The 11061-nt window shown below is 54.6% G+C and overlaps 1 protein-coding gene across 4 annotated transcripts; it reads right to left on the reverse strand.

The window, feature by feature from the left end:
• Positions 1-10261, reverse strand: SFTPB (surfactant protein B). Of its 4 annotated transcripts, none has more exons than XM_019623743.1 (11): positions 10150-10261; positions 9694-9824; positions 9367-9438; positions 8864-8989; positions 8136-8288; positions 7826-7915; positions 4297-4480; positions 4020-4180; positions 3113-3193; positions 2536-2620; positions 1-180 (listed from the first exon to the last, which is right to left on the reverse strand). In XM_019623743.1, exons 1-10 carry the CDS (start codon positions 10211-10213, stop codon positions 2558-2560), a joined length of 1125 nt encoding a protein of 374 aa, XP_019479288.1. In that variant the 5' UTR covers positions 10214-10261; the 3' UTR covers positions 1-180; positions 2536-2557. The 4 variants fall into 4 exon arrangements, with proteins under 4 accessions (XP_019479288.1, XP_019479286.1, XP_019479285.1 ...); XM_019623741.1 differs by lacking the exon at positions 1-180 and adding an exon at positions 358-1543; XM_019623740.1 differs by lacking the exon at positions 1-180 and adding an exon at positions 358-1609.
• Between the last annotated feature and the right edge of the window lie 800 nt (positions 10262-11061).

Here is an 11061-nt window from a genome sequence, read left to right on the forward strand (position 1 = left end):
CTCTGGCGTCCCAAGCCAGTTCTTAACCATCGCGCCACTCGGCCGGCCCCCAACCAAGCTTTTTAAAAAATTGAAGACACTGAAAGTTTAAATTCAGAGGCCAAGGATTTGTGTGTGTCATCCCTACCTCAAGAGCAGGTTGTCTAGGAAGCTCTTGCTTGGTGCTTGAATGGGGGAGGGCTGCAGAAAATGGATTGAAAAGTCTGTCCGTGTCAGAGTACACATCCTGCTATAGTACTCTCCAATTCTTATTTGGTCTGCAGTTTCTGAATTTTCTATAATAAACATGTATTTCTTTTATAATAGGAAATATAATGACAAAAGTTCTTTTATAAATAAAAGGATACTTCCAGGCACTTAGGTCTTTAATGCCAAAGGTTTATTATTCATTTTTCTGCATATTTTGATTTTTCGTACCCTAACAACCTCACCTCATCACAGTGAGTGAACTCTGAGAGAGGGGAGAGTAAGAGGCCAGGCTGGGAAAAATTTGAAGAGGGAGAGGTGACATCTGCTTCTCTGTCACAGAGGGGAGTGAGGTAGGCCCCCCACTCAGCTAACTTCGGGGTGAGGCTGCGGCTTCTGCACCATCTTAAAGGACAGTATCCTTTTCTTTTTAGTACAAGGAAATAGGACTTTGTAAGCATTGGTACAGGCCTTGTATTACATAGGAACTGATCCTTAGCATGCACAGCCCTAAATGAGCTTTGAGGAGATAAATCATAGCAGAAAGCGAATCAGCCTGGAATTTCAAACAAAAATTGGAAGTTCAACTTTACAAAAGAGATCAAAAGAAAACCCCGTTTTACATCTTAACAAAGTGACAGCTCTTAAGCAGCAGAACATTTCAAATATGAAAGTTTGCTCAGTTACCTTCCCACCATGCTTGAGTCCCTAATCACACCAGGTATGTCCTGAAGTTTTAAAAAAACGTTTAAAGATTTCATGTCTATCTTTTATGGTACTTTATGTTTTCATTTTTCATCCTTCTGAAGTTTGAGCTTTGTGACAGTGTTAACAGAATAGTTGTAAAAGCTAGTGTCTTTCCTACATGGAGATCGAGTGAGGCAGGGCCCAACTTCTACCCCTCTGTCCTCTTGAAGACGTGTTTACCTCGGCCCAGCCCTGGGGCATCTATGGGAATTGGTCTGGCTGCGGTGGGGTGACAAGGCTGGAGCCAGTTCTCAAACACAAACTCCAGAAGATGTTGCCCTGGCCGCACCTTACACCCACAGAGGATGGGAGTGACTCTGGTTTGGGGCTGTGGTTACAGAGAAGATGGACAAGACTGATACAGGACTGAGGGTACAAGTTGCAGGCTTGTGGTCCACCAGCTTAAGGTCCTTTTGAGGAAAGGAGGAGGGCAAGCAGGTGTGGGAGTGAAGGCTTCTTTTCAGTGGGGGCAGGGAGCTTGAGAAAGAGTCTTGTCATGTGGGAGAGCTCTGGAGTCCTGGAGATGGCCTCACCGGGCCTCACTTGGCTCCCCCTTTGCCACTGAGGAGAATGAGGACCAGCGAGGGGGCGGCGTGTCTTGGCTGGAGACCTATGGCCAGTTGATGGCAGAGTTGGCACCAGAGCCCAGGCCTCCTGACCCAACCCACTGCTCTTCCTGTTTCAAAAGAGAGAGACAAGGCCCAGCTCTTCCTGTTGGGAGCCCTGGGAGCTGGGGAAAGGCGGCTCCCAGTCTCCCGGGCAGTTCCCTGACCCCCAGCTCCTACTAGCTATCACCAGTGGGGGAGAAGTAACATTAAACTGGTCCCTGTGGGATAGGTCTGAGTTGGGGCAGATGTTTCTTCCCCACCACCTCCCACAGGCCTTGTGATGCTGGAGCGTTTCGGGAGCAGGGCTGGGCTTCCCCCTTAAGATGGAAGAGGGGGACCCTGGGGTGTGCGCTCCAGGAGGGCGGGGTGCTCACAGTTTTATTCATAGCTCTAGCCCTTCTTGCCACTAGAATGTGGCCTGGCCACAGGCATGCACTACATTTTTAAAAAATGAGTGAAGAAATGAATAAATGACCATTGTGTTAGGGGCTGGCTTTGAGCAGAATTGTAAAGTGGACCAAGTTTGCTCTGCAGAGACTTCAAGTCTACTGTTTTCGTGTCCATCCCTCTCAGGGTCACTTTGCTGACCTGAAGCGCCTGGTCACAGAAGCTGCATGTGACCCCTCCATCCTAAGGTGCTATCTCTGACTTAGACAATGATAGATAGAGGGAGGGTGTTTCAGGAGGGAGGAGCAGATGATGGTGTAGTTCCAGGTACCCAAAGAACGACATTTTTGGGCAGCAAAGTCTGACTTCCCCTGAGTTCCAAGAAAGGTTGGCCTTGGTCTGAACACAGGAAATAGTGAAGATCGGGAAGTCCAGAGGGTGTGCTGTGAGGGGCACTAAGGACCCTTGAGCTGTGGCCTGGGAGGAGGAGGACGGAGCAGCCAGCAGCAGTGGCTGCCTCTTCCTGCTTGGGGAGCAGAGGGCCTCCCTCTGGATGGGTGCAGGACCCTTCCCCTTTCTCTGCCCCCAATTGAGAGCCTGGACTCACCTGGCGCAGCTTTGAGTTCTCATCAGAAGTGGGGGTTGTGGACACACTGGAGAGGACTGAACATGGTTGCACACGCCCCCAGGGCCTGCCACAGAGACAGCATTAGGGCCTCGCCCCCCACTCCATCTTTCTAGCTCTGAGGGGAATGGGAGGCTCCTCCCAGAGGACCAGCTATCACTCCACCTGCCCCGTGGTGGGAGCTCTAGGTGTGAACTCCTAGACCCCTCAGGCCACTCCCTAAGCCACTGCCTTCCTGTTCTGGGTTGGGGGAGGGGGTGAGATGCTTGCCCCAGGACACCCACTTTTCACCTCTATCAGGTTCTGTGAACAACCCCATCCTCTAATGTACATCAAACCACATTCCTTAAAGCTGCCCCCTCCCTTCCCGAACTCCTTTTTCATTCCTTGGTGGCTTTTTCTTGACCCTTCTAAGTCTTCCTTCTCTATATTAAAACAGTGGAGGAAGAGGGCTGCCCTGGACCAAAGGGGTGGGGCCTCTGCAGATCATGGACCAGAGAGGATGGGGGCTCTGGGATCTGAGGAAAGTCCTAGGACCATCTGGGAGGGGAAGCCGTACCTGGCAGACAGCGCCGGCGTCCCAGCCCTTGGACACCAGGCTCTGCAGCTGCGATGACTGCTGCTCCACAAACTGCTCGCACTGAGGAAGGAGACAGTCACAGTGTGGGTGGCCCCGAGGCCCATTACAGGACTCCCCTGCCTGGCTGCCCTGGCTTCTCCACTTTCTCTGGGTCACTCCAGGGCTTCCTGTGACCCGGTGCAGGTCCAGGCATCAGCCCCCTGAACAGCTGGCATGAGCTGAAATGTAGGTTTCTGTCAGGGAAGGCAGAGGCATGGGACGGAGGGTCCTGAAACCCAGGCAGAGGGCCAGAATCTTAGCTACCACCATGCCCTCCTCCCATTCTTCGTTCTAGAAAAAATCTTAAAGCTCATCTGGTCTTTGACATCTGATACAGTGGGCAATGGCGAGCCCTGAAAGTTGTCGGCCAAGAGAATACTGTTCAGAAAGCTGCCTCCTGGGATCTATCTTACTTTATGAAGGGAGTTTATTGTCATCCACAGTTAGTCCTGAGACTCTAGGATGTCTCCTTTTGCAGGTGGGTTTGTCCTCAGTGAGACACACTGGGAGGAGGGATGGGGCTGAAACAGGACTGGGACCACAGAGAGAAGACCAGGCCCTCTCCTGCACAGGTGGCCCCGACATTACTCATCTCCTGATATGTAACTGGCCTCACACTGCATTCACGGGGGAGACCTGCTGGTCCTCTGAGCCCACGCCCTTGGTCCAGAGGCCACTTCTGACTGTAGCAGGTTTTGCCTATTATAGTCCTACCGTTGTTTGGCCTACGTCCTGTATGAGCTTCTCAAAGGCAAGGGCCCAGCCCACTTCGTGCGTCTCTGGCTGGGACGCTTTACCTGGCTCATCCCTCCACCCCGGGCCCTGAGGCCCCATTGCCTGTCCGCACCTTTTCTCTGTCCAGCCAGGAGCTGAGGCAGGCCTGGCGCATTGCCTGTGGCATGGCCTGCTCACTGCTGTTCCCTGCCTGGGTGGTCACGAACATGCAGAGGTGGCACTTGGAGTCTTGCGATAGCCATTCTCCCGGCAGGGACCCCAGAGTGGCAAGGCCTAGAGAGGAAACAGCCAAGGGTGCTCTTCAGAGGTGCTCAATTCCCGTCCTTCCTGCTGCAGTGCAGGGGGACTGGAGAGGGAGGGGTTGTGCAGGGCTGGGGCAGCAAGCTCACCTGCGCCAGCGCCATCCTCGCTGGGGCACCGGAGGACAAGGCCGCAGACCAGCTGGGGCAGCATACGGCCCAGCAGTGTGTCCAACAGTATGACAGTGTAGCGCTCAGCCAGGCACTGGCAGATGCCGCCCATCACCAGGGGTATTACGTGACACACCTGGGCCACAGTCATAGCCAGTACACCCTAAGGCAGGGCAGAAAGAGGGCAGGGTGGAACCTTCCCTTGCAAGATCTACTCTGTGCGCTTTGTAGACATCCCCTCGTTTCCTTCTGAGAATTATTATGCTGTTTACAGATAAGGACACTGAGCATCATAGAGTCCAGGGGACTTGCCCAGAGTCAGTAAGTGAGCACAGAAGCCAGGCCATGAACCCAGCTCTGACTCTAAAGACTGGAATTGCTGAAAGGGTCACGCATGGCTAGCCCAGAGATGTGGACATGGCCAAGGTCAAACAACAGCCAGAAGGAAGGTGGGGAGCCGCATTTGTGTCTTCTCTCTTCTGACCCACAGGATTAGTCTGTGGCTCCCAGAGCAAGCCCCCAGCGCATTCCTGGTTTTAGGAGCTCTGGGGGAAACCAGATGTTTCCCCACCCACCGCAATTTCAAACACAAGGTCTGAGCTGAAAAGCAGGGAGGGAGGTGGCAAGCATGTTGGCTCATGCCTTCACGCCTTCATTCATTTGACCAATACGTGTAAAGGACCTGCAGGCAACAGGCTGGTCTTGGCCCCGCTCCTGCTGGCAGCCCCTGCTAGGAGTAGGCACAGGAAACGTACTCTCTGGAGTGTGATCCCTTCCAAACGAGTACATTTCACCAAATGTGCCCACGTGCTTGCACGGGAACCCACACTCGGCCTCCCCTCCTGCTGTGATGACAGATGAGTGCTCCTCACTCTGTCCCATCCACTTGTGGCCCTGCCCCCACCTTCACAAGTGCTTCACCCTGCGCTGTCCTTGCTGTCCCATCTCATTACTTCTCCCGTCTGCCTATTGATCAGTCTCATCGGCATGTGAACTTGCTAATGTGGCTTCCAGCATTAAAAGCCTCACCCGTCTCTGCTCTCCTTCCCAGAAAAACTTCCGGAAAGAGTTTTCCATACTTGCTGCTCCACTCCTTCCCCTCCATTCTCCCCAGAGGCCACTCGATTGGGGCTTCTGCCCCATCACTTTTCCAAAACAGCTCTTTAGGTCACAACCGCTTCTGTTGTCAGTCCTCTGGTCATGTCTTGATCTCCCTGCAGCTTTCAGCCCAGGTGACCACTCCCTCCTTCTGGAAATGCTTTCTTCTTTCAGCGTCACCCCTGCTTCACCGGCTGTCCTCCTCAGGCTCTTTTGCTGGTGTTTGCCTTTGCTTGATCGGGCCTCTTCCTCCACTCTGTCCCCACCACGTCCCTGGATGGTCCCACCCATTCCCCTGGGTTTAAATCTTGCCATAGCCAGCAACTCTCCTATTGATGTCTGTGACCTGAACTTTCCCCTAGGGCTTGGGTATTTAACTGCCTGCTTGTATGTCGCATAAGGCATCTCGAAGTTAACACGGTTAGAACATAACTTTTTTTCCCCCGCCCAAGCCTGTTTCTTCTCAGGTTTATCCACGTCAGCTGGTAGCATTACCAAAGATCTGGTTCCTCAAGCCATAGAGTCCTCCTTGATTCCTCGCTTGTCCTCACTCCCCAAGTCCCATTCATCACCAAGTCCTGTTGAGCCGACCTCCCAAACATATGCCCAGTCTATACTCTTAGTTCCATCCCTTCCCCTGTCTTCTCTCATTTTGATTTCTGCAGTGATCTTTTAATTATTCTCCTTGCTTTCATGCGTGCCTCCCATCTGCCCAATGCATTCTTTAAACAGAACAAGAGGGATCTCTCTAATAAATCAGATCATGGCATCCCTTGCTTGAAACCCTTTACTAGCTGTAAATTGCATTCAGATTGAAATCCAGCATTTCTTAACTCAGCTTAGACCTTTCCACATGGCCCTGCTGTGCCCACCCCTCTGCCCCCTTCTGCAACCACGCTCCCTCAGGCTTGCCTGCTGGAACCCACTGGCTCTCTGCCCCTCAAGCTTGCCAAGCTCATTCTTGATTGCAGCTCTTTGCCCATCAGAGCCTTGTTGACCTCTAGGTTTCAGCTTAATCATCACCTCCTCAGAGACTCTCCCTGACCAACCAGCTTAACCTCCCCTCTCCCGTCACCATCCATCATCTCATTTTTATTTTAGTTTTTTGGCTGGACTGGGTAATCTGAGTGGCAATCCCCTTGGCCCTGGTGCCCCTCTCTGTGCCCACACCCACCCACCCAGACATCCACCCACAGCCAGAATGACCCAGCTGGCATCCAGCAGACCTGGGTTTCCCAAAGGGATCTCCTTGGTCCTAGAGTCTTGCAGCTGTGAGAGGTCACCAGGCCCTGATTATGGGTCTCTAAGAAGGTATGCTGGTAATCAGTGTAAATAACAATAAGGAAAGCCGAGCTTGGTGGTGACGAGGACGTCGTGTTCTACGGACTCCTTTCCTAGCGTGGACTTACTGTCACAGGTCCTACGTATGGAGGATTGAAGGAGGGTGGCATTGGGCAGTAGTGGGCCCAGCCCCTCCTGGAAGGACCTACCACAGCTGCTAACATAGGTTGAGCTGTTGGCCTTAGCAGGTGCTTCTTCAGCTCAGGGTCTTGGTCCCCGAGTCTCCTACCCAGAGTCTGACACTTGTCACCTCCTCTCTTATCAGCCTGCATCCTAAACCTTCAAGTTGGCTTCAATACCTGCCTAGAAGCCTGTCCACAGCGGTCCACCCTATATGAAACCTTGAAGCGGAGATGCTGAAATGCAAGCAGTCTGTTTGGGGTTAGGGTGGGCCTTTGTGGAGAGTTGTGGCGGGGGATGTAGTTTGGTGTCTGCCCAAGGGCTTGCCCAAAGAGTGGAGAGCTGCCCACCTCATCTGTTTTAATTCTCTGCTCTGAACCTGTCACTATCTGAAAGAAAAAAAACACCTCTCCACCATAGCACAAACTCAGGAAAGCAGGGACTTTTTCTGTTGCTGGGAGCCCTCAGTGACCAGATGGCCTGCGGGTATCCACCTGGGAAGGGCTGATGAGGCAGAGCTTCTCCTCACTTGGGCCCCATTTCAGGGTAGGGGAAGGCTGGGCGATGGTCACTACAGGTCTGGAAGATTCCAAGTTCTACCCAGGCAGGGAGAGAGTTCATCTGTGGACGTTCTCCCTTTGAAAAATTAAAACACGTTTTCTACAGAGACCACTGGGGCTTCTTCTCCATCAGGTGCCGAGCTGCTGGAACGCAAGACCAGGTCTTGTCCATTTTTGTGCGTTGACACCTGGCACAGTGCCTGCCTGGTATATAGTGGGGGGGCTAACATTTGTTGAATGAACTCTAGGCCTGGCACCTACTGAGCCTGAGCTCCAGGGTCTGCAGAGTGGGGGCCATGCACGAGAATGGCTCTCCTCCTAACTTCTGGCCCTTGAAGGGGGTGTGAGGGAGAGTAGGAGAAGGTGGATCTGTGGGGGGTCGGGCTCACCTTGGGAATCACAGCTTGGATCCGCTTGATTAAAGTCCTGCAGAGCCAGCAGTAGGGGAGGGGGATGGGGAACTGCTGCTCGGAGAGATCCTGGGGGAGAGAATGGCAGGTCGGAGCTGGGCTGGGCACTGGGAAAAAGCATCCTCCAGGCTCTGCCTCCCCTTCTGTCCCGACCGCTTCAGGCTCTACGTAGAGGCCAACCGGTTCTGCCCCGCCCAGGGCCAAGTGCTCACGGGCCTTCGATGTGTCCTAGTGTTTTGGATCCCCACCTATCTGGTGTGAGGGCCCACCAGTATGGCTCTTCCCTCACCTGTGTCTGAGGCCTGGGCCTTGCCTGGTGGGCCTGGGGCAGCACAGCGGGGACCAGCTTGTCCAGCAGATGGTCCGACAGCTCCGGCTCCTGTCCTGGCTCTGGATGCCCGAGTCTGCACAGGCCTACGTGCTCACAGATGGTCTTAGGGTTCTAGGGAACAATGCAGGGTAAAGGGGTGATTAAGGTGAGGGAGGGAACCCTATTCTTGCTCAGGCTGGCTCAAGGACTCAGGGACTAGGGCCACCGTCCTTGGGCCTGGAATGGGGAGAGCAGGCTGGGTGGGGCTGTGGTTTACAACTGCGGGGGAGGCAAAAGGCAGCGATGGGGCCATGTGGAGACTTTGGGCAGGTGTCTGGGAATCTGTGTGCATGAACGTGAGCATGTGTATTTGTGAGAATGAATGAGAGTCCGCATGTGTGTGAGAGTGTATGTGAGAGTGTACTTGTATGTGTGTGTAACGGGTTGGTTTTGCGTGAGATTGAGTGTGTATCTGAGTGTGTGACCAAGTGTATGTTTGTGTGAAGGGTGTGTGTGGTGTCTGTAAGTGTGCCAGCCCACTGTGTACAGCTAAGCCGATGGGGCTGTGAGCTGTGTGCCTGGTTGAGGGGCACTGTGTTTCCTGGACCGGTTGTGGGCAGGGTCTGTGTGTGTGTGGTGCGTGTGCTGGGCTGGGGTTCTGTGGGCGTGGGTATGTCTGGGTTGGGTGGGCATGGCAGGGCCCTCACGATCTGGTTCTGGAAGTAGTCGATGACCAGCGGGAAGTAGATGTCCACTATTTGGCGGCAACGGGGCACCAGCAGCTTCAAAGGGAGGATGTCGCACTCACGCTCCAGGAACTTCCGTACCAGGTCCTGGCAGTCAGGTGGGAGCCAACAAGGATGCAAAGGGGACAGTCAGCCTAGCTTCCCTGAGGTCTGCCTCTGCCTGAGTTCCTGCACTCCAGGCCACCACCTGGCAGGCTGGCCACCTTTTCCCCAGGGCACTGGAGTTCAGAGAGCGCCAAGGAGTTAAGTAGCTGAGCACAGACAGGTAGGGACCCTTCCCCTGTAGGAATAACAAAGCTAACTCCCAGAGCCCTCTTCTGGCCAGGAGGCGCCTGGAGTCCCCAGGCAACCCTAGGGCTCACCCATGGCCTGGATATGGCCCCTTTAATGGGCTAACCTCTTCTTCCTACTCTGTCCCCCATCTCTTGGTTCTGAAGCCTCACCCAGGGTCTGGGCATCATCACCTGGACAGTGGCCTCCTGGCTCATCTTGGTGAGGGTGTGGACGATGTCCTCACATTCTTGGCACAGGTCATCCTGGGGAGGGGGTCCCACAGTGGGAGACATGAGTTGAGGGTCTGCTCCCAGCTCAAGTAGGTGAGGCTCTTTCAGGCAGAGGGCGACAGGGCACTCCAAGGCACAGGCAACTGCCCACAACCTCATTCTACCCCATCCCATCCCACCCCATCCCATCCCCTGTGGGGGCTCCTCCAATTCCTCAGGCCCATCCAGAGCCACTCAGCACCCTCTACCCCAGCCCTTCAGTCCCAGTGGGTCCTGGGTAGTACTCACAGCTCCTGCGTGTCCCCAGACCTCCTGTAGGCAGTGTCCCAGTGCTCTGCACTGCAGTGCTCGCTCCAGGCTTTGGCACCAAAACTCAGGGCCTTGGGTGCAGGCCAGGGGTGAGGTGGTCCTGACAGCTGCTGTTTGGGGCCAGAGCAATCTTGGGATCCAAAGCCATACTTGGCACCCTGACCTCACCCAAACTCCAAACCCAGTTTCATTGGTAACGCATGGCCGTTAAATGTGTTGGAGTCAGCTCTGGGCTCCCACGAGCTGTGTGACCTTGGATAAACCCTGGCGCCTCTCTGAGCTTTGGCTCTCACATCTTCAAAATGAGGGTAATACACAGACTAGGGAAACGCCTGGCACAGAGCCAGGGCTCAGTAAATGGTGGAGATGGCCCTGATACGCCTCCCTACCTGGTCCCAGGTGGGAAGGCGGTGAGGAGAGGCTGGGGAGACTCACCAGCGCCTGGGCCACAGTGTGCGGGCAGCAGCAGCAGCCACAGCAGCAGGTGTGACTTGGCCATGATCCCTCCACAGCCTGGACGCTGGTGGGGGCGAGGGCCCTTATAGCTGGGGGCAGGGGTGCGGGGGCAGGGCTGTGAGGGAGCAGCAGCGACCTCAGTGTTTGCCTTTGTCCTGGAGGGCCCTCCAGGCGCTTTGATCCCACCTGTTCCCAGCAGAGACACTCCTGCCTGCCCCTTCCCCCCACGCCTGTTCCTGCTTCCTTTGCCCCCCACCTTAACGGCCATAGGCCTAGACTGGACTCCTGGCTCCCTTTAACCAGGGGTCTTTTGAGCCTCCCGTCTGGCCTCATCTCTCTGAGCTATGGGAGAGAAACTGAGGCAAGGCCAGGGAAGCCAGAGTGACCCCCTCCCATCCTCACCCCAGGCCTCTTGGGCTTCCTCTGCTCTTGAGCAATGCTCTGAAGAGCTTCCTGCTTGGCTCTTGACTCAGGACAAGCACTGGAGGGAAAACGGAGGACCCTCCTAGGCCACAAACCCCCACCTCGTCCTTACGCTTCCCTCCAGAAAACTCCCGTTTCTATGGACACATGGTTCATGGTTGGCCTCAGTCAGAAGAGTGTTTACATGAAACAAAGAGGAAACAAAATGCCGGAAAGTCTGAGACAAGGATGTGGAGGCTGAGATTCCCAGAGCGGATCTTGGACAGCCCTATCCAGCGGGGTGTAGCCATGTCCCCCAGGGTAGGGGCTGGGGCACAGCTGGTGGTTGAGGAGAAAGAAACTGTCCTCTGCAGCTGCAGAGACTCTCAGGTCAGGCCCCACGGGGCAGGGCACGCCCAAGGAAAAGCACACCCTTTGACGCTGGGGCAGACAGTTGCCAATGGAGGGAGGAGAGTGTTAGCCCATTGT

This window comes from Hipposideros armiger, unplaced genomic scaffold (assembly GCF_001890085.2).
Source record: "Hipposideros armiger isolate ML-2016 unplaced genomic scaffold, ASM189008v1 scaffold_561, whole genome shotgun sequence".
NCBI classification, from domain to species: Eukaryota; Metazoa; Chordata; class Mammalia; order Chiroptera; family Hipposideridae; genus Hipposideros; species Hipposideros armiger.